At 41.1% G+C, this 27,600-nt stretch overlaps 1 protein-coding gene across 1 annotated transcript; it reads right to left on the bottom strand.

Moving 5' to 3' along the window:
• Positions 1-24,838, bottom strand: slc6a17 (solute carrier family 6 member 17). The gene is made up of 12 exons (XM_051949896.1): positions 24,398-24,838; positions 18,517-18,913; positions 13,967-14,124; positions 11,171-11,297; positions 9,466-9,647; positions 8,245-8,355; positions 6,358-6,599; positions 6,051-6,243; positions 4,834-5,026; positions 4,591-4,750; positions 3,227-3,389; positions 1-2,976 (listed from the first exon to the last, which is right to left on the bottom strand). Exons 2-12 carry the CDS (start codon positions 18,815-18,817, stop codon positions 2,614-2,616), a joined length of 2,193 nt encoding a protein of 730 aa, XP_051805856.1. The 5' UTR covers positions 18,818-18,913; positions 24,398-24,838; the 3' UTR covers positions 1-2,613.
• Between the last annotated feature and the right edge of the window lie 2,762 nt (positions 24,839-27,600).

Below are 27,600 nucleotides of genomic sequence, written 5' to 3'. Positions count from 1 at the left end.
GGCCGTGGGGGGGTTTTAAGGCACACTTTGCCCAGCGATCAGTGATTAGCTCGGCGGCTCCAGCTAACAAGTTGACGTGGAGGAGGAACTGGATTCCCCCCCCCAAAAAAACAAAAAACAAAAAACTGGGATTAATTTTTTGGCACTAAAAGTTGATTTTGCCTCCTAAAATGTCTAAATTGACGTATGTTGGTGGCCCAAAAATGTCATTTGGGCGACCGGACCTCTCGGCCTTAAATCGAGCGCTGGAATATATTTACTAAGCAATTTAGCACAGTCACTGTAGTGATGTGACGACTTATTGTAGCCTGAAATGAGCTTCAGTGTCTTAGAGGCTATATGACCACACCATACAGAACGACCACAACATAGGGAAGGCTCTGCACTTACATTACGGAAAAACAGGACATGAATTAGTAAAACCTACCAGAGGAAGTGGTACATTTAGATTCAGTGCTGCATTGGGGCAGAATTTAACTTCATAACATGCCAGTAGATGACCTTTTAAAACGCTAACTTTGTTATCGTTAATGTGATCATATATCTTCTGGAAGAACATAAAATAAGAACCTTGAAATTCTTGGCTTGTGATTCATTTGAGTCTTGTAACTTTCATGGTCATTCATATTTTCTATCATATAGATGCCTAGCTGCCCCCTTGTTGTATACATAAATATATATAATTTTTCAAGCTTATTCTTAACAACCTACTCCAGGGTCTCTACCTAATTAAAGTGCTCAAGTGGACGAGATGAAACATTGGTCCAAACTCTACGTAATAAACTCACTAAATAATCAACAACGACGACAACAACATAAAAATATGACAAAAGCATAAGGCAAACCAACAACACAGATGCTGTTCAGGCACGAAACAATGTGACTGACTGCTTCACATCACATCTGTTCAGTCTGAAGTACTGGTCTCCTCTCAGGGAGGGGCCTGAATCACCGGCTCCTCCGCTGGCCAGCAGAGACCCCCAGTGGTGAAAACCAAATATTACCACTTATTCCACACAATTATATCACGGTACGTTTCCACATGATACCCCTAAACACACACTGTCATACGAGATTATACATTTTAAGAAAAAGAAAAAGAAAAAGGCTTCTGTTTCACACCTCGGTTCACGAAAAAGACATCCAAGTGTAGCTTGTAGTGCTCATGGAATTCTACATAGTGGTCACAATTTGAGGAATGTACAACAGTAAAACCTAAATGTCATCCTCTCAGGGATGAGGCATGATTAATCCTGCACGGTACGGCAGTGAACCTCTCATTCAGTCAGAGAGAGACATCCACGTCGGGCCTGAAATGTCTCCGTCTGGCTGAACAAACAGCTGAGCAGGTGGAGCAGACAAAGCGAGGTGTCTTCTCTCCTCTCCCTCCTTCACATCAGAAGGGATTTGTATCTATGCTGCGTTGCCACGGCTTCCCCTGGGTAACGCGGCTCTATTTTTAAACCGGCAGGGTCACCGGGAGCTCTGGTTTCGGACAACACATTGACACATTTGCACATCTGCGCGCGGAAAACTTGCAAGCACGAGCCGCTCTGCTTGCTCCCGCTGCCCTTCTAAGGCATTCATTAAAATGGAAACGGTTGATTAAAATGATTGATTAAAATGGAAAAGCTTTGTCTGAGCCAGCCGCGACTGGAACAGGGATGTGTGCAGTGCTGCTGGCAACAACTGAAGGGCTGTTTAAAAGAAAAAGTGCTGCTCTGTGTTAAGGCTCAGAGATGCTCTCAACGATAGCAGACGTCTGTGCTTCTGTGGAATGAAAGAGGCAAGAAGCTGCCTCCTGTTGTTTCGCAGTATTGCAGTGTATATGCGCGATTTTACGGTGACATCTATAGCACAACACATATGTACAGTATTCTACATCAGTGGGAGCATAGAGATAGAAGGAGATCCACAGCTTCATGAGGATCCTACTGTGACTGGTTATTATTGCTGATGCATGATAGGCACAATAAGCTCATTAGAATGTGCTTGTAACACTGTTTATACTACCACTTATGACACTTTTATGGTTGTGTTTGTAATTGTTTTGTTTTCTAGATGAGAAATGTTCTCATACCGTGATGTAGATCAGGACAACGAGTGAGTCTCCTTCCATCCCGTCAACCACCAATAACAATCCTCTCCAAATGAATCGGAAGAAGCACAAATTAGTACAATGTAAAGCGTTTCAGCATTGCACCCACATCAAACTCAACCAGAGCTCATTACCAAACAAAACCCGTATCTAAGCCCACAGAAGACTTCTCTACACTTCATTCGCTTCTTTGTTCCTGTCCGTCCCTCCCTCTAATGCCTCCACAGATGGAAAAAAACAGGCCGTCATGTTAGTTGGGACTCACATTCCCATGATCCCTTCATCCCAGCTGGGACTGACATGCCATTAGCAGCACGGCTCCAGCGACAGGCGAGAAGGGAACAACCACAGGTGAGGAGCGATGGAGCAGGAAAGAGGGGAATTGAGGGATTTAGCTCTGGGGGTTAAGGTGTGATGAATGCTGCAAGTGAATTCTCTCTCTCCCTCTTGACTTCCTCCCTCTCCCTCTCTTCAAGCAGGGCTTAACGGACGGGAAGATCGATGAGCTCAGTGGATCATAGCTCGGACTCGGGCGAGCCGATGTTCTGGTAGCCCGTCTTGGTGCTGGTGCCGTAGTTGGTGTTGGTCATCTCCTGGGTGCCGCCGGGGCCCAGGTAGGCGCGGTGGGCCGGCATGGGGGAGGGAGCCTCGCTGGGGTTCTTGCTGAGGATGAAGCGCTGCTCGTCCTGCTCCTCCAGGTTGGACATGTCCTTCATCATGCCCTTGCGGTAGGAGACGGACAGCTTGTTGGAGCCGTCGGAGATCAGGTTGAAGTGGCGGACGATGAAGACGAGGGGCAGAGGCACCATGGCGACCACGATGAGGGCGTAGGCCATAGCTAAAGCCCAGGGAGGGTAGCTGTGGAAACGCTCTGAGCCCTAAAAACAAGAGTTTGGGAGTAAGAAGTCGGCAAAAAAAGACAAAGGTGTATGAAAAAAGGGGAGAGGCAAGAAGAGGTGAGGAGGGAGACTGAGTTCAACTGCAAATGGCTACATCAGAACCAAATTTGAAAGGTCTGTTCCATCCTTTAAACATGCTTCTGATTGATGACAACATTGCAAACCAGGAGTTTGCAAGACTGGTTTCTGTCTTTCTGTACCCTACAAACACACACAGCTGGGAACTGACCTCAGACTCCACCCAGGCGTTGTATCCTGCAGGACTGACGGCCATCTCGATCACGGTAGCCACAATCAGCACCACCAAGACAGCAGGGGACACGTATCTCCACATGTAGTAATAGAAGGAATACGGCCTGAAACCAAGCATGTCCTCCAGGTCCTGCATGAACCTGAGGGGAGGTAGAGGGTTAGCAAATAAAACTATGAACAAACATCAAATAAAGGAAAATCACAGCTGTAAACTATAAAATCCATGATGGCTCAGTTCCATTTAGCTGTCATGTCGAATCACTGACTGCTAAAACACAGCAGTGACACCTGCACTCCTATCCAGCTGTGATGTGGCTACAGGAGCTACATAATGCTTGGGATTCCACCAGATGTGCTGCAGCTCTTCATAGAAGCCGCTCTCCACTGTTCTCCACTAAAAATACACCTAATAGCCTATTTTGTACAGACATTGAGTCAAACTGCACAGAGCAGATTTGAAGTCATCTACAGGAAGAGCATGGAGCATCTGGTCAATATTTAAAATAAAGACTCCTGATTGAATATGACATCATTACATCAACATCTGGTGGCACCAGCAAAGACACCATTTAACTATGTGCTGTACTCAACCACAGCAAAAACACAAAATGCAAGAAAAAAACATGAAGCAGCCAGTGTAGTTTATGCAACGGTGCTATTAAACAGTGGTTGATGTGTCGAATAATTTGTCTATGCTGTTTAAATATTTAGATTTGAATGAAGAAGTGATTATAAATATTTAAAAATGAGGCCACCTGGCTGGTTTTTAGAGAGCTCTCTGTCAAAGTGTTAAAGTTGTTCTGTTTATTTCCTCTTTCATTTTGACATTCCCTGTCCTTGTGTGTTTTTGGTGTCTTACTTCCTCCCTTTGTCTGTTTTCCCTCCTTTTTTGATTGATATAATTAGTTTTACCTTTGTTTTTTGGTTCCTGTGTATATATAGTCCTGCATCTTACTTTGCTAGTCTTTTGTTAGCCACCCTGATAGTAATCTGCCTGATGCTAACGTGATTCTCCATGTATACCTCGTCTCTGTCTGGTTTGTGTATTGAGGTTTTTGTACTCCCCGTTACCTGCATGATTTGCTGCTTTTGCTGCTTGTGTTTCATGTGCTCACCTGGTTGGTGTTTTTGAACCTTTTTGGAAATTGTGGTTGTTTGGATTCTGTGTTTTTGGATTAGTTCTTCGGTTATCCTTTTGACTCCTGGACATTCAGCCACCGTCTGCTTGTTTCCTTGTCTTTGTTAACTTGATTTCCATTTTTTACTTTCACTTGCCTGTAGTTCAAACAGTGTCCTGAAAACTCATCATGTGACTTCACTCTACATATCCAGTCAAGTTACCTCTTTGTGCCGTAGATCCAGGCTACAGAGACGTTCTCCAGGATCACCACCACAGTGAGAGGCAAACCAGCAGAGTAGTCATCAAACATGGTGACAAAGTAGTTCCCTGAACGCTGCACAAACAGTAGGCCTAACAGGAAGGCGATGATGCAGCAAACCACTGAGGGAGAGAAGAAGAAACATCCGGTCAGAGTGAGAAAGATGCAGCAGATACGAGAAGCAACCTGGACAATGAAGACTCACCACACAGGATCTCTTTACGGATCTTGAACGCGTCCAGTATGGGGGTGGTGATGCCGGTCATGGTGCCGATCATGCTACCGAGGCCCAGGTTGATCAGCATGAAGAAGAACATGACGGACCAGAAGGGACTGGCAGGGAAATGGGTCATGGCCTCAGTGAAGGCGATGAAGGCCAGGCCGGTGCCCTGAACCGCCTGGGGGATGGAAGAAAGATAGTCAGAGGTGGCTCATGAGCTGGAAATGAATGATCGCTATATGGGAAATCACCCAGTTAGCATTCACTGCTAGGTTCCTTAATCATAGAGCAGCTATGGATGTGATGAGCTTATAGAGACTTTAGATGGCAGACTGCACTTAAAGTTCAAACATATCCAACATAGACGAAAATGAAAATATGCAAAACAAGTTACAGTCTGGTTTCTGCTTCTAAATGGCTCTGAAGTGGCTGCTGGATAAGGTGTCATGTTAATGGGCTGTGTTTTAGTCACTACTTCCTACTCATTCTGTTGTCTGACAACAAAAGCAGAAAAATATGTGAATGAGAACGCTGTAGTGAACAGATGAAAATATCGGCCAAACTTAGGTTGCACTGAGGTGCAATAGGCGACATGAAAATCTTTGGTTATTAGTTTCTAATTGGTCTTAAGATCTCCATCATCTCAGGATGTCATTACAGTTTCCATAGAGCTCTGATCTGTGGGCATATGATCGAAGCTAATGGCACATTAGCTGTATAACACGCTGAGACAAAGGGTTCTTCCGTTGTTGTTGTGACATTGCCATCAAAAAGAAAAGCAAACCACTGGGTCTTCTGTTCCTCAGACGCTGGGAGTGCTTGAATACTCTTGTGTTCACTGATGCATTCAATACGAGGACATTTGGTGCACTTTGGTGCTCATTGCTGAGAGAGTTTAAAGTTAGCAGAAGCAGCTCTAGAAAGTATGAAGACCTTTAATTTATACACAGTGATGACCGACACCAAGAACATTAATCGCCTATAGAGCTTTGGAAGACCACGATCAGCACTACGAAACTGGACCACATGTGGTACTATGATCGTATAAGATTTGATCATTCACAAAATCATCCTATGGTGAATATATACATATTTAAAACTATTCACTCTTCTATAATGATGTTTTTATCCCCACCTTGTCTGTCATATTCCACACTTCTCTGATTAATGATTCTCATTTCTGTGAGGTTCCTCCCACTGACCTTGTTGAGTTCGTCCTCCAGGACACAAGCATCGAGGCCCAGCTGGCCAAAGTTGTCCTCCTTCACCGTTTTAATGACTCCGTACATTTCTGCATAGTCCTGGGCCGACAGGTGGGAGAAGTTGATGTGAGGAGGGATGAGCTCTCTGCTCAGCACACCTGTGTTCAGGTAACCCAGGATCTTCTCTGCATTCCTGTTAATGGACAGTTGGAGATGTGGAGAACAAGGAGACATTAGTGAGTAAAGACAACAGTAAAACCAAAGAGAAACTGATCAACTGACATTTGCTTCAGCGTGGCACACTTACTCGACGACACACTTCTCGTTCATGACATTCGCTTTGAACCCTAGGACGGCAAACACCACTAAAGTGGCCAAGATGGACGTCACAAAGTTGATGATGGAGACCAGCGCTGCATCGAAGTGGCAGTTGTTGTCTCTCTTGTTGTAGCTGGAGAAAGCGATGACGCCTCCAAAGCCGAGACCCAGAGCAAAGAAAACCTGTGTGGCCGCTTCTCTCCACACCTGCGGCTCCAACATCTTCTCCAGCTGGACAGGAGACAAGAGAAAACAGATGCTTCGAATAGTGACAATTCAGTCATTTTTAATGTCATTTATCCTCTTAGAAAGATCCTGAACAATAATATACTATATATATTCCATATGGTCTTCCTTTAACACATGATTAAAGTGACAGTAAATCACCATTACAGAAATATTGGAATTTAACACCTAATTTTTTCACAGCTGGACTGAACATGACATTTTTACACTCTTCTGTAACTCAGCATCGAATGTGTTTCTGAAATTTTCTGCTGTTTATGCAACATTGATTTGTCATGACAGACCCTCAGGGAACTAAAAAAGCTGTACAGACAGTATACCTGATCTGTCCTTATCTCTCTTTATTTAAGTTATTTAAAATTTACAAATAACAGAGCAGTGCACACATTTACTCACATAGCCCAGCTTGAGGTAAACCCTCAGCCTCAACAGATCTCTCATGACCTGAAGCCAAAATATAGCACCAGAGCAAAAGCACGTATTCCAAAGACTTTGTCATTTACGCTTCTTTTTTTTCACATTTACTAGCAGGGGTACTCCAGCAACAAAATTATCCAAAGCTGCACAGTCATGTGAGGACAATAATGTAATTGCAATTTGTTCACAGTATTTGGTTATGCTGTTGTGATCACACAGATTCACCACTAGAGGGAGACATCAACCCATCTCTGACAACATGGATATTAATTACATTTTGCTGTGGGTGGATCTGAAGGAGTGAAGCTGAAATCGTCACACACTCATAGCTGAACAGCCTGCAAAGATAAAGTGTCACTTACAGTGTCAGCAGCACTGTGGCGTGAGTGAGATTAAGATTTTCTCTGCAGCCCGCTGCGTTTTTACCCTACTAAACTGCTGAGCCAATCGCAGCTAAAATACTGCTGACGTTTTTTTCTGTACAGTACTGCACCTGTACAATATTTTTGCACTATTAACAGTAGTCTCTGCATTTTACACTATATTCTCACTCTAGCAGTTGTCATTTTGCACTACTGTGTATATCCTCCTGAGACCCAGCCCATTCATTTATGTCCTCTGTACTGGACATTTGTTTTTATCTATAATCTTTTGACTCATTTGAGCTACCCTGCTAAAACCTGATGTGTTCAATAGAGGACATCCTGGCCTTTCCAACGACGTTTTGAGATTGAGTGGGAAAATGGGAACTTTGTTTTAATGCTGAGACAAAATGGTGACTGCAGCAAAAGTCGCCTACCAGGAAATGAGAAACGTTGTGAGTTGGTTTAGCTCCAAATGGCAAGAAAAACAAAAAAAAAGTAAAATTTTGAAAGATGCTTTTCCCTTTGGTACTCAGGAGGATGTATTCTTTAATAGATGTGTAAATATCTGAATATATATATATTTTTATAAATTGAATTTTCATTTTATTTTTTCTGTAGTTGTTTTCTTATTCTCTTTTCCATATTCCTGGAGTCACATCAACAGTCTAAACCAAATTCCTTGTATATTGTGTACATACTTGACATTAAAGCAGATTCTGATTCCATTCTTTACAATCACAGCAAACTACTATTTTTTTTTACTCTGAAAACATCCCCCAATCCCACCGAGGCAAAAGAATCAACCATTTTTTCCTTTTATTGAAACATCCCCATTGATTTCCTCTCACCTTGGGGGTGAACATGTGAGCGATGCCGTCCACGGCTCCCTTCAGCAGCAAACCTCGGACCAGGAAGCAGAGAAGCACCACATACGGGAACAGGGAGCTGAAGTACATCACCTATGAGAGGGAGACAGCGTTGCCATGGAGACGCTTTCTGAGACCTCACACATGCAGGATGAAGTGCAACCGAACACACACACACGTTTGTACTTCTATCTTAGTGAGGACATCCATAGGCGTAATGCATTTCCTAGAGCCTTACCCTAACCATCACAACTGATTGCCTAAACTTAATCCTTACCCTAACCAAACCTCAATTCATACCTGTTCTCTAAAAACAAGTCTTCACCCTCAAACATGGCTGTTTCAAAGTGAGGACCGGCCAAAATGTCCTCACTTTGTAAAAATGTCCTCACATTGATAGTTAAATGCAGAAAATGGTACTCACAATGCAGCAAGTACAAGAGAACACACACACACACACACACACACACACACACACACACACACACACACACACACACACACACACACACACACACACACACACACACACACACACACACACACACACACACACACACACACACACACACACACACACACACACACACACACACACACACACACACACACACACACACACACACACACACACACACACTCTTTGTGTTTGCTTGGCACCGAATTTGTGAAATCCTATCAAATGTGAAGTCCTTGAAATAAAAAAAATAATTAAAAAAATTCTTCCGACAGCACTTGAGGGAATCATTGCAGCACTGACTGTGATAATTGGATTACTAAGGTTAGTGTTTAAAAAAGTGTGTCAGGCCTTGGCGATCAGCTCTGTTGTGTGTTTTGCTATTGAGACTGTAGGCTGCGCTACGTGACTCACTCTCGAGATCGAGACTACAGGATGTTGTTACAGTTGTTGCCAAACTGAGAATTTTCCATCTGCATCCTGAACCAGTTTGTGCTTGGATCAGTTTAAGCTTATTAATGTTGCATGGCCTCTCTTCCATAACATAGAGGAGAGCTTAAAATAGGCAAGTGGCAACGAGAGGCTTAGCATCTCTTACCTTTGTCTGGAATCAAAGTGAATAAAACACCCACTGATGAGGACGAATCATTGATTAAATTTTGCTGAGATTTGTTGCCTTTATATGGAGTCTGTATTGCATAGGATTAAATGCAGAGTGTTAATCTCTGCCGTTTGGAGGCTCGTACCTTCCCAGAGGACTGGATGCCCTTGATGACGGCCAGGCAGACCAAGATCCAAGCAACCAGCAGGGACAGAGTCATCTTCCAGTTGAGACCGCCGGTGTCGTCGATGGTGCTGGTGATGTTCAGAGTCTGACGGTACCAGAAATAAGTGGTGGCTGAACTCTTCTCACACTCTGGCACCACGACTGCAACAAAAACAAAGAATAGGAGGGAAATGGCATCAACAGTGTTTTGACAGTGGATTCACATTCAGCGTTTTATGAATTCTTTCTGTCGGGTTAATGCATTTGTAAACAGCCAGTCATGGAAAGTAACTAATGAATTGTAATGTTACTGTTGCTCCATTCATATAAAAGCAGCTTTTTAATGCTGTTGCTGGTCAAGAAGGAGCAGATTAAACTATAGAAACTCTTGGATTATATAGAAAAGGCTCATTTTCTTGAAACAAGACAATGCAGGGAGATAATGCAAGCATTGCCACTTGTTTCTTTAAAATTCTTATAAAATAGGTTTATTTGCATTGGATAAGAGTTGAAATTGAATAATATTCTAATTTATTACCCTGATTTAGACAAACTTTTGTTATATTTTTACACAGTACTTTATTTACTCTTACTTTACCCAGTACTTCTTATACTTATTGTACATATAGCATTTCTTATTTCCAATTCTCAGATTTAGATTTATTAATTTATTCTTTTACCGTTTGTTGTTGTTGCTAGGTACTGCTCTCGATACACCAAGGCAAATTCCTTCTGCGTACTCACTTGCCAATAAAGGCTTTTCTTATTCTGATTCTGAAATCTTCTCTTCATGGGCTGAGTTTTTTCTACTCTTTAGTATCAATATTTGACATAAATAATATGTTTATCAGGTTGCCTGGTAGCCTAATTGTTCAAGGCACATCCCATATAACTGCATATCCACTAGTCTATTGCTACTGCAGCTATCAAAAGCTAAAAGCATTAAAAACACATCAAAAAATTAGTAATCAACTACTCAATAGCCATTAAATTAATCAGCAACTCTTTAAAAACTGCCAAATAGTTGCATCTTTTCCAACCTTTTTTTCCTGACACAATGGTTAATTTAGAAACTAATCAGAAGATGAACTGATAATGAAAACCATCATCAAGGACAGTGCATGTTTCATAATCATGCATAACCAGAGTAGAAGCACGTAGTTCTTGCACTTTCCACTTCTGCAGAGAGCTCAGCTAAATCCTATCTGAGGCTCTGCAGCATCCCAGCCGAATTTATAATCATGAGCAGAGTCAACATCCTGCCCTCTCACACTAATGAAAGTTGATGCCCTTTTCTCTGCCAGAACCTGCCTGTGTCTCCACTTCAGGCTACCAGCTGCAGCCGTTCGCGCTACGGACGCTGCCGGCCAGGTCAAACCGTCTGACAACCCTCGCCAAAAGAGCTCCCAGATACAGAGGCAGCACAAATGCTTCTCTGTTAGACGCTCCCGCTCAACTGCAGAGACTCAATGCAAAGACACGTTCTGCAGCTTTAAGTAGAGCCCTGCATAATGCCTCCGTGTCTGCATCTGCTGAGAGTCTTCGCTGAATATGGAGTTGTGCTGCAAGATTCTGCAGTGTTCACTTTTCCCTGACATGACGTTGAGAGCGTTACATAAAGCTATTCGGCGTATGTTTCTGTTTTACTCTCCTCTCTTGTTTAGTACATTGTGCTGCGGACTCACTGGCTTGGGTTCCATTCCTCTCGATGGGGCACTCAGCCCAAGGCAGTGGATACTGAAAAGACTGGAAGAAATAGAAGATGCTCCAGCCGATAATCACATTATAGTAGAGGCCCACGAAACCGCAAACCTGAAGAGAAACCAGAGAGAGAGAACAGCGATTCTTACTGCTGAAAAACAATCACACAAACACAAACAGCACGGGGGACAAACTGTGCCGAGCTGAACGCATTTTCTTGAGTCACGGCTCAGACACCGAGCACACAGCTTAAGTCGAGTACATATGAATTATTGAGCTGTTTGCTCTCAGCACCAAGGCTGGGGTCCTCTATGAGGAGTATTTATAGCTGCTGAATCCACCTCTGCCATATCCGAGCTGCCACACGCCTCACTGCCCCCGGCCAGGCCTCTCCACCCCTCTTTTCCACTGGATTGATGAAATGGCTGTGGCGATGACTGACAAAACAGAAAGGCAGATGCGGTGGATCACTGGGTGACAGACTCAGCTGCTGACTGCCTGTTTTAAGCTGGCGATGCTGATGGGATGGGGACATGATGGGTCACTACTCCTGCTGATGATGGGAACAGATTACGACAGTGATCAGCGCCGGTTTTTGCGTGTCGCTCATGAAGTAATATGAGCAGGCAGAGAGAGTCCAGCAGGGTGAATTATACAGAACGTTAGCTGTCTTTGAACCTCACATCTAGCATTTAATGCAGAAAACGGGACTCAGTCCTAAACTAACAATCACAGGCTGCTATAATCATGATCTAAAATAAATACAGCACCGCGCTAGACTGTTCAATAAACTGCCTTAATAAATTAGAAACTCATCAATTATTTACAGATCAGTGATAAACCAGTTGTAAGAGCACGTGTGCTGTCAGTTTGTGAACCCACTAAAATAGCCTTTGGCTGGCATGCATCCTCTCTAATAGTAGCTTCATTTATTGCTTTACAGTCCTGATGGTTTACTGCAAGGTGGAAAAAATATGTGACAGGTTTTTCCACTAACAATAAGACATCAAATGTTAGTAGATCATAAATAAATCAAGGTAGGCAGTGAAGTGTTTACGGAACAAGTTCCTTAATTTAAAGGGAAATGAGAGTGAGATTTTTATTCCTCCCATTTTTCATGACCCAAGCAGTCATCTTTAATTCATGTTGAATACAAAGGGAAGTTTTCATAGTGAGAAAAAATAAAGAAGAAATGCTCAGACTGCTTTGCTTCAAAATGAACAGGAACTGCAGATGACTGTGAATGTAAAGAACTATTTTACAGCCACATTTCATTCCTACAGAGGTTTGATAATGAATTCTAATAATAAAGTCCACTGGCTCAACGCACGCTGAAATGTTTCAGCTCAAACTATTAAATGGACGGTCATGAAATTTCATTATCCCTGCAGGATGGATCATTTCAACTTTAGCTGATCCTCTAATTGTTCTTCCACTGCCACAATAACAAGGGCATTTGTGGCTTTAATTAAAACGTCTCAACCTTTATTGGAAATCTGGAAGACAGAAGATGAACTTTTGCTTTCACTTGCTCTTCTGCTGTGGTTTAGGACCGAGTATCTCAAAAACCAACGCTCCCATCATCCTCAGCTGTACTTAAATATAAATATTATTCGAACAGAATGCACAAACATGATAAATACTGTAAATGTCATTTTGTTTGGTTAAACTAAGATATTAAATGAAATCACCATAATCGACATTTTGTTGTCATTTAAAATGCGTATAGAAAAGCATTCTGGGTAAATCTGACATTTTCACTCCTTATTTCATGCTTTTATAACTAATTTTCCGTCATTTGTTTGTCTGTAAAAATGTGTTTGATAATCTTAATTTTCCAATTAGAGTAAAGATACCGTGTCCTTAGATTGTGTATTTTATGTCTGACTGAACATCGATGTGACTAACATTACGAAGCATTAATTATTCCTGATACTGACCGTGAGAGAAACAGTTCAGTGAAACTGCGATGAATCGAAGTAGGATTAAAATATTATTGAAAACAGAAAATTATCCAAGAGTCAACCAATATCGCTGTGTTTGTTACAAATAAGTTACCATTATCAACATCATACTGCCATTTAAAATGAAAAAAAAACAGCTGATGTAGATAAAACCACACAGTTTCATTCCACCCCTTATTTTATTTTTCCTTTTATGACAAATTTTGGGTATTTTTTTTTCAGAAAATGTTGCAAAAATGAGTCTGGAGCTCTGACCAAGTGACAAAAACATGAATACTGGAGGCTATGAAAGCTTCTAGAGGGAGGAGGATGAAAATAGAAATGAAAAAAATTAAATAGAATAATTTAAAAGCTCAAAAATAACTTTACATACACTTCACATTCTAACACAATTCATCATATCTGTTAACTCATCTGCACCTACTTATGTCATTTGCACATTTCTATATCAGTCTTGTATATTTTATTCATTTTTTCCATACTATATTTTCGATATTCTTACCTCATTTTATTTCATCTTATCTTGCTATACCTGACCCTAATATTCTATGCTGTCTTATTGCTTACCCCCGCGCTCAATACCCAGCTGCTGGAACAGCAGAATTTCCCTCCACGGATTAATAAAGTCTGTCTAAGTCTAACTGAAAATATGCTATGCACCAGTGCACCTAAATAAATCCTGACAGATCCGCCAACATGGCCATAGCCTCACAGTGACAGCCACTAAATAACACACAGTGACACCATGCAACCTGATATAATTATGTACTATTGCAAAATGGGACTAAGGTGATGCTAATGATGCGAGACACCCACCATGAGGCTGGAAACCCCGATGCCCCCCAGCCGAGGGTAGACGTAGTTCCACACCCCGATGCTTCCACGTCTGATCCTCTGACCCACCGCCAGCTCCAGGAAGAACAGGGGGATGCCGATGAGGAGGAGGAGGATGAAGTAAGGCACCAGGTAGGCACCTGAGACAGAGAACGGGCAAAAGGGAAGAACATTTACCGCAATATCCGATTTTATTTGAGTGTTTGCTTGCTCTGTGTTTGAAATCCACACACAGTGAAGGACAACAGCTCATTGTGAAGCACTGAGGTTCTATTTTTGGAATCTTTTCTTCCAACACTTTGATTCTACTCCCTCTCTCTTTTCCCTCTCATGTTTTTTTTTTTTTTTGCCTTCCTCTTCCTCCAATCCAGCGTTTTGTCAGATATTCCCCTTTATTTCTCCACAGAAGGGACAGAGCAGAGCAGCAGGCAGCAACAGGCAACAAGTCACGTCCAGTCCTGCTTACGTCAAGAACCGAAGAGGCTCCATGGTGACAAACCCATCCCAGGCCAGAGAGGATGCGTAAGGACAGCCAGAAATTGCGGCTTGTTTTTTTCCCCCCGCAGACGAAAACCAAATGACTGTGATGTTTGAGTCCCTTCAAAAATTGTGATAACATGGTGAGTGGCTATTAGAGGTAGCGGCAGACAAAGGAAACAAAGGCAGGAACACAGCGTTCTGTTACATCTGGACCGTCACAGGCGGCCGTGGTTGTGCTCAGGTCTATTTTCACCGATTTTTGATGTCTATTCTGAGCAGCAGAGACACAGAACAGAGACAAACACAATGTGTGAGCCAGGAGAGAGAATAAACAGTCCAGGTAGCTGCTTCTGTTTATGCTTGGAAATGTTGCACTTCAGCCAAAATAGTGGAGAATTCATGTATGAATTACACCTCACAGGGTTACACACTCCTAGACGGGTCATCATGTAGCTTATTTTGGTCTTTTATACACAATAGGATGAGAATGAATCTTTTTATATTTGACAGCTGTTCTTATTTCTAAATGCAAACAGTCTTGATTAAAGCAGATTATCATGACATGACTGAGGAATTAAACGAGCAAAACACTTTAAATTTCAGGAAAAGTCACATTTGAGTATGTGGGTCTTTTGGACGGACCTGATGATAGAATAGTAACTGTGGCTTTTTCAAGACTCAGGACGTATTTGAAGAAGGGTTTTTTTTTTTGAGAGAGAGCCCCGATTTATCAAAAAGAAAAAATATTGTGTACAAAATACATGACAGAAGATCGCTGTGACAGTCATTATGATATGTTAATTTTTAAAGAAAGAAAGAAAGAAAGAAAAAAGAAAAATGAAGATCTAGCATTGTAGGTGCCAGAAAAACATATTTTATAAGATAGTGGACATTGTCAAATTCAAAAACTGTGAACAAACAAACAACCCCCCCACAAATATCTGACAATTATAGGGACATTTCTATCAGATTCAATATAGTAAGTTGGTGTCATTTTTAGTGCTACATTGTGAAAGAATAAATTACTATCAGTAAAAATATTGATGTATTACAATATTTATTGCTGACAGATTGACAGACTTTAGAGTTTTGACTAGTTTTGTGTTCAACATGTAAATGAATTCTTGTTTCTATAACTTTGCCAATTATTATATTTAATTTAACGAAACGGAAAAGTTCATTTTTTCAGTGCATTTAATTTTTTACCAGGCTGTTCTCGTTTGTTCATTTGCATACCTGTCAATATATTTATTTAGACAATATTTCCATTCTATTGTGTTGTAATTTGTGCCACTGGTCACTGTCTTTTTTATATGATAATATTTTGTTCTGTAAGTAGATTGCATTTGTTATTTTGTTTGGTCCCAGAGTGTATTCAGAGGAAATTGATCGGCAGCTTCATTAAGAACATTAAAGCTACAAGCTGGTCTAGCCATAATCTTTGTTGTTCCATTATTTTTACAGTATAATGGTTTACTGGACACTCTGCTTTCAAAAGGAGACACAAACAAGAACACACAAAATAAGTGTGTAAATAATTTATTTGTAAGTCAGAGTAATTTTGCTGGTGAGGTACATAACCCTGGCATTAGTCTTCACAAAAAAACTCAAAGAATAAACAATAATTTTACTATAAACCCTGAATGACAGGCAATAAATGTCAAAGGATGGACAGACAGAGACAGTTTGTTCACATCTCTTGGACAAACCCAGACAAGACAAAGCAGCACCTCCCACCAGTCAGGATTCAGTGGTTTATGCACTCATTACTGCACACAATTATATTCTCACACCGATTAAAGTGTGCGAATGCATACATATTCATCTTTGCTATCGCACATTTCAAATAGCCTCTGTACACAAACCTCCCACACGAGGCACCAACAAAGTCTGTCTGTAATCAGAATTTACTCTTCCACTTGCTCCATCCTAGTCATCGCCACTGGCCTCTCATCTCATCATAATACCAGGAAATCATAATACCGGCTAGATACGGCTGAGAGATCTGCACAAAAAGCAAATAAAGAATAATCCTGAGGATCTCACAGCATCATATCTTGATGAATGGAAATAACCTCGTCTTGGAGCTCGTCTAAATCTAAAGGTAGTTGCTAGAGGTACGGACCCGTAGCCTACGGATACGGCACTTTCCATTTGCCAATCAGATACGCGAGATCTGGTCACGTGACTCCTGGTAGACGCTAGCGGTACGGACCCGTAGCATCGGTACTACAGGTACGGACCCTAAACCTATCCCTAACCCTAACCTTTGCTTACCTTTCAACAGTTTGCAGTGGTTAGCAGCTTCTTGACTTGCGAGACTCGCGTACGGGTCCGTATCTGTCTGGCAAATGGAAAGTGCCGTATCTGTAGGCCACAGGCTATGGGTACGGGTCTGTATCTGTAGACACTACCAAACCTAAAAATGTTCAGGTTTCTGCTCCTCTGACTTACAAAGAGCAGTTTGTGTTGGGACAAAAATGCTGTCTTAAGTTGTACTTTTTGACTTCATCTGATATGACACAAGTGACCGGAACAACTATCAACCTATATTCAGCCTGTCTCGTCTGTCCCAAGCCCTCCAGTCACAAGTCAGCTCACAACTACATCCTGGAGGATAACATCGTCCTTCAGCCGCACTTTAGATCTGCTGCTGAGGATTCTCTGGATATAAAAGCAACACTGTGCTGCACTGACTCAAATCATATCTGTCTGTAAAATGTGGTTGCTGGAGCCTTTAAATCCAATTCAAACCTCACTGCTGTTAAATATTGTTTGCTTTCCAACTCGGTACTCAAATGTCTTTTTATTTTATGCTGATGATACTTCCTCACATATCAACAGCCTGACTCCAAATCAGGTTCTATACAGATCACAAGCAGTTTTGGTTGGTCTATTTAAAGTAGAAATTGCCCTAAAGAAAGACTGGATGAGCGAATTTCAGCAATGATGTTCTGCAGCAAAACAACAAATTGCCCTGCAAAACTCACGCTGAACGTCTAACAATTAAAACCGCTAAATAAAAAGGTTAAAGTGAAAGATTCAAAGTGGATTCTTTCCTGGTCTAACAACACGAAGAAGACTTGCAAATGAAGTGAACAGCCTTGATTATATCGTTATAATGAAATGTTCTGCAGAGATTTTGGGTTCTTGCATTCATATAGATGTTACTTTGACATTTAAATACAGCTTTAGGCAGATGGATTTAGAGGTTGCACCTGATCAGTACTGTATTCTGTATTCTCATGTTTCACCACTTAAACCAGGCTGCAATCTAAGCTATCAAAATATTTAACATCTGTCATTGTTTGCAGATCGAATGTGCAAATTATAAATTTGTAAAACTGTAAATTTACCAGATTGTTCATTGTTCTTTTGTCATTTTGTGCTTGGTTTTTGTCTGACTTTGGTCATTTGTCTCATGTTTTTGTTGTTTTGTTTCTCATTTTTGTTGGTTTATGTTTCTTTTTTGTCTGACTTGTGTTTTTTGTCTTATTTTTGTCATTTTGTGTTTTGCTTTATTTGTTGTTTTTTGTGTCTTTTTTTGGTCTCACTTGTGTCGTTTGTCCATTTCTTGCTGCTTTGTGTTTCATTTTTGAAATATTTTGTCTTTTTTTGGTCTGACTTTTGTCATTTTGATCATAAAGTGAAATACGATATCATTCAGTTAGTTACAGATAACTGTGACGAAATGTTTAGAACAAATAGTTGCCAGATGCACACAGTATCCCGGAGCAGCCTGTGAGGTAGCAAACGAGGGATAACATCTGAACTATTAGCTGTCATTAAATTAAATACTCTCATCTGGCCACTCACTTGGATGATTTTAGAGAACTGCTTTAAAAAAAACAAACCCAACTGTTTCTTAACAGCCCAGTATTTCTTATGGACACTCAGTATCTTGGACACGTTCATGACGGGTGGTCCAATTAAGAGCTGGCATCCAAATCCAGAAGTGTTACAATACTCTACACACTCGTCTCTGCCAGACTTTCAGCTTTCTCTCATTCAAACAGACACTGAAGTGCTAAAATCTGCCAAATTCCACCTACCTCCTCCATTTTTCTGGCACAGGTAAGGAAACCTCCAGACGTTTCCCAGACCAACGGAGAAGCCCACCTGGGCCAGGATGTACTCCAGCTTGTTGTTCCACGCCGGCCGGCCGTCCTCGGCATCCGGGTCGGGGGAAGGCAGCAGGGCCTTTCCTGGAGCCGTGGAGCCTGGACTCAGACCCATACTCATCTGGCTGCTCTTATAGTCCATGGGGTGCTCCAGGGACAGCAGGTCGGCCACAGACTCAGTGACCGGCTCATTGCTGTGCTCCCGCTGGGTCACCTTGGTGTTCTTTGGCATGGCGGCGAGATGGGAGCTCCTTCAGAGGAGAAGGTGATCAAAGGAAAGGGAGGAGAGCCTGATTGGTGGAAAACAGCAAGGTGGCTTTTCTTAAATCTGTGAAGAGAAAGAAACAGAATTTTTTGGTGCTTGGGAAGAATTTCAGGTCATTTTCTGCTTCAACCAACAAAATCCAGATTTTTCTCTAATTGATTTCTTCTTTTGGTCTCAAACAAAATTGGAAACTTTGAACTAAATGACAAAACTTTCAGACAGATGACTGATTGAAAATTAGTTTTTTTTTCTTGATTTTCTTCATTTCTGATCTTCTTGTAAAAACACCAAGAACTCCGTTATCTGCAGTTGCTCCAATGTTGGATTTCACAGTCTTCTAAGGAAATTAAACTGAATCCATTTCCCTTTTATTCTAAGTTAATCAATAATAATAATCATAAAACCCATTTCATGGATCAGCTGCAGCTCTTCAAAGCATCACAAGGAAAGATCTGTGGGACCAGACTTGTAGGAAGTGACTTTATTCACTTTGGTTCAGCTGATTTACTAGAAGCCAAAGTAGTAAAAAAAAAAACAGCAGCACTTTAGAGCCAAAAGGTATTTGAGTAATCCACTTCATTACACTGAATGAGATACACAGATTCAACTACAATCCATCTCACAGCAGAGCCCGTTATCCTAAAGTTAAGTCATGTGAATAGCATGAACAGCAGCCTGCCTGTGTGACTACTGGCCTCAGGAGAATCCAAAGCAGTAAACCTAAAGCCTCCGAGCACAGATTTCATCAGTTATTCTTTATAGTTTTTTTCTGAGTGCACACACATCAGCTGAGACATCTTGTCCACGGGTTGTTTTAGCATTTTTTGCTCAACTCTCCTGAATTAACTGGCTTTTTTTTCCCCTAAAGAGAAAAACTGCCTGGGTTTCTGGTATGTGTTAAGTTTTCAGAGGCCAGAAATCCACTAATAACTGCACAATCCTGTGTGTTATGCTTCCCTCGAGGGGAGACTGGTGTAGATCACAATGCAGGATAAGAGCTGGTGTATCCAGAAGGTCTGATTCTCCTGCATAAATTAGGATTTTACAGTTAAAAGCTGAGCAAACAAGCGCTTCAGTGATTTAACACTGCATTTTCTACTGTCACACTGTCAGTTAAAAAAGCATGAATATCTGCAGCATGGGCAGAGATTTCTTTTTTAATATTTTAAATCTGTCTTTTCTTCTTTGCCTGAATCCTTCATTATGCACAGTGCAACTCAACTGCTGACAGTTTGGTCAAAGATTCAGATGCGTTACAATCAGTAGCTGATCCCTCCAGCAGAGATGATGCAAGGTTTTTGTGTGGCATCACTTGAGAAAAAAATCTAAAAAATTCATCAAGTTTTGCACAGAATCAACAAAATGTTTTCTGCAAATGCAGTCGGGTCAATATATAATTGCAGGATTTTTTGCAACATAGCTGACAGGTGTCATAGTTCATAGTTTTGCTGTTTTCAGGCCTAAAATCAACATCAACTGTAACCAAACACCACATGACATTTTCACACAAAGATTCTTCTAAATATTATACATACAATTTAGTAAAAATTGAAAGTTATTACTAAATATATTGCAGTAAACTTGTTGTCATGTCATAAATCCACACTACTTTATATTAAATAAGTCAGAAAGCCTTGGAGTCTGGCCAGTCTTTTCTTCAGGAGGAAATGACATCATGTGAAGCAGGTCATGTGATCTGGAATCAACACACTTCCTAGAGAGGTGTTTTTGTAATGGGGAACTTAATTGAAAGTGATTTCTCAGACGCAGATAAAATTGGTTATTTTTCATATAAAATTTGATATATTGCCAAAAAGGAAATATCTGTCATGATTATCTCAACTTAATAAAAAGAACACAATCAAAACTATTTTGAATCAGCTCATTTTATTATTGTTTAGCTAATTAGACGGTGGTTGTTATTAAATTTGGGTGGTTATTTAGCTGACATTTTAATGATATCCAGTCATTTTTTATTAATTTGTGATTGTTTCCATAATAATTATGGAATTTGTAAAGGCATGATTATAATGAAAATAAGACATTCACTTTTTTTACTTTGAGTAAAAACGCATGCAAGATATATCCCATGGACTTCAAAAGTCCCTCAATTATATATTGACCCAGTCGTACTTCCCAAGAAGTGTAAACACTGATGAGTAAAATAGTTGCTGTTCCTCTTTAAATATATGCAGTTCATTGAGTGAAATAGCACCTCCGCTCTTCTATGATGTTTGCAGAGGTGGTCTTTGTTTTTTACTGGTCTGCCTCTGCTATACAGCACAGTGGGAAACCCAGTAAACACTGCAGATCTAGTTCTTTACAAGGAAAATTAAAATTCATAGCTTCAAGCATGAAAATTCAAATTTACAAGATGCACGACCCTCGAATTCTGGCGTTTGAAAATTGTATGAAAACACAAAGATAAAGTTAGCATTCGCTGTACATTAACTAATCAACTAAAAGGTCAGCTTGACAAAGAATGACGCAGACAACCTCGGTTAAATGCCAAAAGAGCCGTTGCAGGAGCAGAAACTGACTGAAAGCAGACTTGGAAGACCAGTTTTCGTCTAGCTGTGTGGGACGGGTGAGAATTTTGACTTTTCACTCCAGTTGCTCAGTGGAAGCCCTGGAGGTGTTTGATCTGGAGACAAGGCCTCTAATCTGAAAACAGATGCAGCGGCTGAAATCAGAGCCGGGCTTGTATTCGCAGTGACTTCTTAAGAACAGTTGCCAGCCGGCTAAACTCTAAAGCCCATCCAGAGGTCGAATCAGTAGCACGCACATCAAATTCCTCAACGGTCCTGCAGTCACGACACGCAGCAGCTCAGAGGCATCGACACAGATCCCAGAACAGCAGCGACCTTTCTCACGGCAGACTCCAACTGCACAATACTGAGTCATCACCGAACACACTCTGGATGAGATGTGAAGCTACGATGAGCTTGTTTGCAAACAAAAGTGATTTTTTCATTTTTGGCTAAACTGCAGTTTTTAAAGCGGGGAGTGAAGCCCTGAAAGACCCAATATTTTTGCCCTACTTTTAAAAGTGAATGGAAACACTGGTATAGTTAGCAGCAAACTGACCCAGTTACCACTTATGAGTGAGGATGATGCTGACCTGCTGGACACAAACAGCAGATCAGACGGTGCTCCTTCAGTCGTGTGCAAGTGAAAGTTTTCGATGTTGCCGTAGCAGCACGCCCTCAACTTTCAGAGTTCACAGTGTGTGCTGGCACAGATGGCACATTACAGGGACAGCAGGACTTCACATACAGTGTAAGACAGTGTCACAGATTCTGCCTCAGTAGTCCGTCATTATATGAGGGGATCACAGTGAAATGAGATGCTGTTGTTGAAGGATGCAGAAGGGAGTAGAAGGCATGAAACTGAGGAGGAAACTTAGCATGAATCCAGAGGAAGACAAGCTGATGGACCGGTGTGGATACTATGGAGTAAGGATTGACTGATATGGAATTTCCAGGGTCGATACCGAGGCGGATAATTGGTGATCAAGAAAGGCAGATAACCGATATTTGGAACTTATAAATGTAATGTTTTAACAGTATGTGATAGCCGAGAACCTGTCATTCATTAATAAGTGTGACTATTACTGAATATGTTAAATAGAAATAGGAGTGATTCAGTTATCTCCTCTGTTAATGCGGGATCGATCGAGATCGATCAGTTTGTCTCCTGCAGCTATGTCTGCTGTTCTTCTCTAGTTTCTTAATCTTTCATTGTTCTTGCACTTTTATTGTCCACTAAGGTCCAGATCTTAAAGCGGGGTGTCAAACTCACTTTAGTTCATTGGCCGCATTCAGCCCTATTTGATCTCAAGTGGGCTACACTAATAAAATCAGAGTATATTAACCTTTAAATCTCAAATTTTCCTTCGTTTCAGTGCAAAAAAGCACATTTTGAAAATGCTCAAATGTAAGGAACTATCTTTTAACAAAACATTATGAACAAACAGGTTCAATTTCAATAACATTATGCCTCAATTTCTCATTTACATATTACCACCTACAGATCACAGAGTATCTACAGTGGCACAAAGCATTTAGCAAAACAGAAAATGACAAAAAATAAGGCAAAAAACACAAGCGAGACAAAAAGGAAACAAAACAGCAAAAATATTTTAAAAATTATAAAAGTCAAACAACAAAAACAAGATAAAGCATGACAAAAATGAGAAAAAAAACAATGAGCAATCTAGTATTTTACTTTATGATCAAAACAACTTCTAATGGTCTAGAAATTATTTAAAAATGCATAGTTTTACAAATTTCCAATCTGCAGTTCATGTCTTCTCTGTAATTTTTACACTTTGTAAAGTTTCCCGTGGGCCGGATTGGACCCTCTTGCTGGTCGCTTTTGGAACCGCAAGCCACATGTTTGACACCCCTGTCTTAAGGCATTATTATTGGTTTCCAGTCTCTGAGTGGAGATAGTGTCTTGGTTTGTGGGGATATCTTGTGTTTTTTGTTCACTTTATACAGTCTCTGCTTTAAAGACAGTTCAGAGACCACAGAGTGATGACAGACAGACAGAGGAGGCTGCCTCAGATCTGAAGTAGTGCTTTAATTTATCAGTAATCTGAAATTTACCAATACAGATATCGATCGATCAGAGGGTCTGTGCAGCAGATGTGTGATCTTGTTTCATCCTCCTGAAACTACATCCCCAACTCTCCACAGACAGTTTGGTGTTGATGATGTAACAGCACAGGTTCTCTGCAAAGATGCACTCCACTTTTATCTCGTGGTTGCTAAGCAATGTCTCTTCCTGCAAAGAAAAAAAACCCCTGAAATCCTGTCCCTGCAGCATCAGTGGTCGCCCTTCTCTCCTCTCAGCATTACAAATGGACAGACATGATAGCCCCTGAAGGATGGTTGCAAATAACAGAGAGCTGCTGTGACAGAGCTGCAGGAGGAGGGAGGCAGAGCTGGGGGTGATGCTCTGTTGTGGGATCTATTGCACTGTCAATCAGGCAGCCATCACACACTGTCTCATCTGCACATTTTAGATTTCCTGGGTAGAAAATGGTGTCATTGTAACTGTCTGGTCAGCCACACAGAGGATCAACTAAATATTTTGAGCTGCACATTGGTTGTGACAGGAGCAGAGCAGCACCTGCTCGGAAGCGTTCAGGCATCTTCCAGACACGACAGGCCCATATGCTTGAACTCTCTCCGTGGATGCAACCTCCGATGCCTTGTCAAGGTCAAAGCATTCACCTAATAATAGCAAACACTGAGACGCAAAGAGCACCAACACAATTGTATTAGTCGCAGAATCTGTTTTAAATTGAGCCATATTCTGGACACACATGGCGCGTCGGAGGATTACTGAGCGACGTTCGCCGTCAATGTTGCGGCGAAATCATCATTTGTCAGGTGATCTATCAACTCATTTCAAGTCCTTTCCGTTTGTAAATCATGCAACCGCCTCACGACAACACGAAACTGTTCATTCATATCAGGGAAATATCACAAATCTAAGCTGATCACATGGAGAAATCGCATGAAAGGAAGTGAATCTTACCTTAATCAGATGACACAGCGGGTTTTAACAGCGTAAAAGTGTTAATCCAACGTGAGTAAACGCTGTCTTCATTCAGGCACTGGCTCCGTATGCAACATCTCTGCGCGCAAAGAGATGAGAAATCACGGAGCTTCCAGGGCGCATAGTGCGTAAAGTCTGACGCAGGAGCTCCACGCCTGCCACAAGTTTAGCCGCTACAGTCACGTTAACCTGTGCAGGTGCTGATTTATGGCGATCGTTTGTCTCGCTTCGGCGCTTCAACGAGGTTTTTGCAGCTCAGCTGAAATAAATGTGTTTTAAAAAAAAAAAAGCACCCGACCGCACCTCCGGTTCCCACGTGGTTGTGTCTCTGTTGTGGGATAAATCAGCCCCCCGTAGGACATAGAAATTACTATGGTAAGTCACGACGAAGTCTGACGCAAGTTTGACTCATCCAGCTCGTGTTCACGTCAGCATCAAACATCTGCAGTGTTCCCAGGATGACAACAGGACCAGCACAGGTAGCCTCGGTCAGGTGCATCCACTGAGCTGATTGAATATGCTGCTTGAGCAAATGTTTGGATAGTCACAGCGCCATAGTTACCTCCCTGGTCATTACATACACCGAGTTTTCACTTCACGTCTGATAATAGTGGCCTTATCTATGTTTAGATAGTAATAGTATATATGTTTATGTGGCTTTTCAGCCGTAAAAAACGTCTTCCACAATATGTTAAAATATGAGACTTAAGGGAAAATGCCCGCTTGACATAGAGTAAGAGCTCCCCACGTACATCAATAAATATGAGCAAACATATTAACTGTCTAAAAGGTTAACACTGATAATGTTATGCTATATTAGCTTGCTGTAGCACAAGTAAGCTAGCTGACTTTGTGAAGCTAAAAATGGTATATTTCCCTTAAATTATGTACACCATCATCTAAGACAGTAACATGATATCAAACCAGCCATTGAAATGTAGTATCTGTCTGAAAGCCAAGCTGTTTGACTTTAGGTTAAGCCAATAGTGTTGTGCTATCATAGCTTGCTGTAGCGCTATATTAGCTTGCTGTCGCACCAGCTAACTATATGTTCTGCCAATACTGTTATACTATACTAGCTTTTTGTTAGACTGCATAACTGTGTTAAGCTGATATTGTTGGGTGATATTAGCTTCCTGTCTAAGTAGCTGACTTCATGTTAAGCTAGTGTTATGCTATATTAGCTTGCTTTTGCACAACCTAATTATATGGTAAGGTAGTATTGCTCTGCCATATTAGCCTGCTGTAGCACTAGCAAACTAGCTGATTATGTGAAGCTAAAAATGTTGCATTTCTCATATATTATGTAGGCTACACCATCATATAAGAAAGTGACATAATAGCAAACCAGCCATAAAAAAATATTATTTTCCGTCTGAAAGCCAAACTATCTGACTTTAGGTGACGCTAATAATGTTATGCTATAGCAACCTAACTGTATGGTAAGCTAGTAATGCTCTGCTGTAATAGCCAGCTACTAGCTTAGTGCTGTAGCAAGCTATCTGTTTAGCTAACAGTGTAATGCCATATTAGCTTGTTGTTGCACTACATAATGTTAAGCTAATAATGTTATGCTATATTAGCTTGCTGTCGCATCAGCTAACTATATGGTAAGCTAGTAATGTTGGGCTATATATTAGCTTGCTGTAGCACTACCTACCTGTATTATTTGCTGCTGTAGGTAAATATCTCTTTTACTTTGACATTTTAATATTTTAAATATCAATAATAAAGTGAGGTTCTAACTTTTGCCCTGGGCCCCTCAAATGTAAGTTAACATTCTAACAATTTATAAACAAAAATTCAAAGATTATTTCTATATATTGCTATCTAATATTGCTAATTAATGTCAGAGCAATATCAGAATTTCAGAATGTAAAATCTTATGCATAGGTAACATATTTGTATTGACCAAAGTGATTTGTGAGGTTTGATTACCTTGGTTAGCTTCTTCTCCCAGTAAGGGATTTCAAGATTCTGTATTTAGTTTTATCATAACAACAAGCTGTAGTCTGGTGTGACTGAATTAAATTTGTTCACTTAAGCATAATTCTTACATTATATCTTACATTATAGGGATATTTTGAAATATATATTTTACACGAGAACAGCCATTGATTGTAAGGGAGACATTCTTCTCGATTACCCTGTTATTGTGTTTGTTATGACACCGGTGGAAGCCTCACAGTTAACCTCCATTGCAGAGGCATGCCATTTTGCTTTCGCGCCCACAGTCATGTGAACTAAAAATAAGGTGTGAAACGATGCTATTCCTCAAGAGCAAATAATTTGCGGCATGCTCGTTTTTCTCTCTGACACCAGCAATTTATTTTGCCCTTGGCTCTGTCCACACTCCATGTTTTTGTCAGTGGGTGGCTTTTTATTTTTGCAAACTGGACAGACATGCGTGCATGACTTGTTTTGCCATTTTTCATGGTAATTGTTTGTGCAGATGATGACAAGGGTCATTATGAAGACAACACGGAGGTATATCTACTGTATGCATCAGGCAGCCGTGAGGTGTTTGGCAGCGTCCGTCCGTCATCACCAGATAGTGAGATGAGGTTGTCAGAAGGTGTGAGTTAAACAAGGACACAGATACTGTTTGATGGATTGGAAAATTTAGAGGGAAAAAGCGCTACTCATGTGTCAGAAGACCTCGGAGATGTGTGCAGCAGTGGCATTTTGCTATTCTACTGGTAAACCTCTTAACCATCCTGAGCCTGATGTGGCAGTTTTGTTAGATTTTCACAGTCAAGGTGCTGCTTAAACAGCTCCTGTTCCTACTGTATGTCACGTTCTACCCTGTGATCAGTCACTTTAACCGTAGAGGACATCCTAACCTCAGGCTAATCTCTTCTTGCATCACAAGACACCCCCTCCCCAAAAAACAAATACCTTCCCCCTCTTTCTCTAGTAGTACTGCATCAACAGCCAACATGTATGCACAGTATGCTTCCTGTCTCCTTCAATTCACTCATGTGACTCACTTTCCAAGGGCTGACTGCTGGGATCAGTTGCCATGGCAACCGCTGATCATATGATGGTTACTCACCCTGTGAGCATTTTTCTTTCATTTCTGTTTTTTTTTCTCCTCTCCCCTCCCTCCCTCCCTCCCTCCCTCCTCTAGAGCACCTACCGGCTCTCTCTCGCATATGGCTATGAATGAGAGGCGGAAGTAC

Source organism: Acanthochromis polyacanthus, chromosome 6 (assembly GCF_021347895.1).
Source record: "Acanthochromis polyacanthus isolate Apoly-LR-REF ecotype Palm Island chromosome 6, KAUST_Apoly_ChrSc, whole genome shotgun sequence".
Lineage (NCBI taxonomy): Eukaryota > Metazoa > Chordata > Actinopteri > Pomacentridae > Acanthochromis > Acanthochromis polyacanthus.
Note: the sequence above shows the minus strand (reverse complement) of the source record. Positions and strands in the feature narration are given on the sequence as shown.

What these genes read in the sequence shown, in the direction of transcription:
- slc6a17 (XM_051949896.1), bottom strand. Translation starts at nt 18,817, where the DNA reads ATGCCAAAGAACACCAAGGTGACCCAGCGGGAGCACAGCAATGAGCCG. An exon ending in GCATCCAGTCCTCTGGGAAG is followed by an intron (nt 8,356 to 9,465) that starts GTACGAGCCTCC and finishes TCCCTCTCATAG; the next exon opens with GTGATGTACTTCAGCTCCCT. An exon ending in TGGATCTACGGCACAAAGAG is followed by an intron (nt 3,390 to 4,590) that starts GTAACTTGACTG and finishes ACCTCCCCTCAG; the next exon opens with GTTCATGCAGGACCTGGAGG.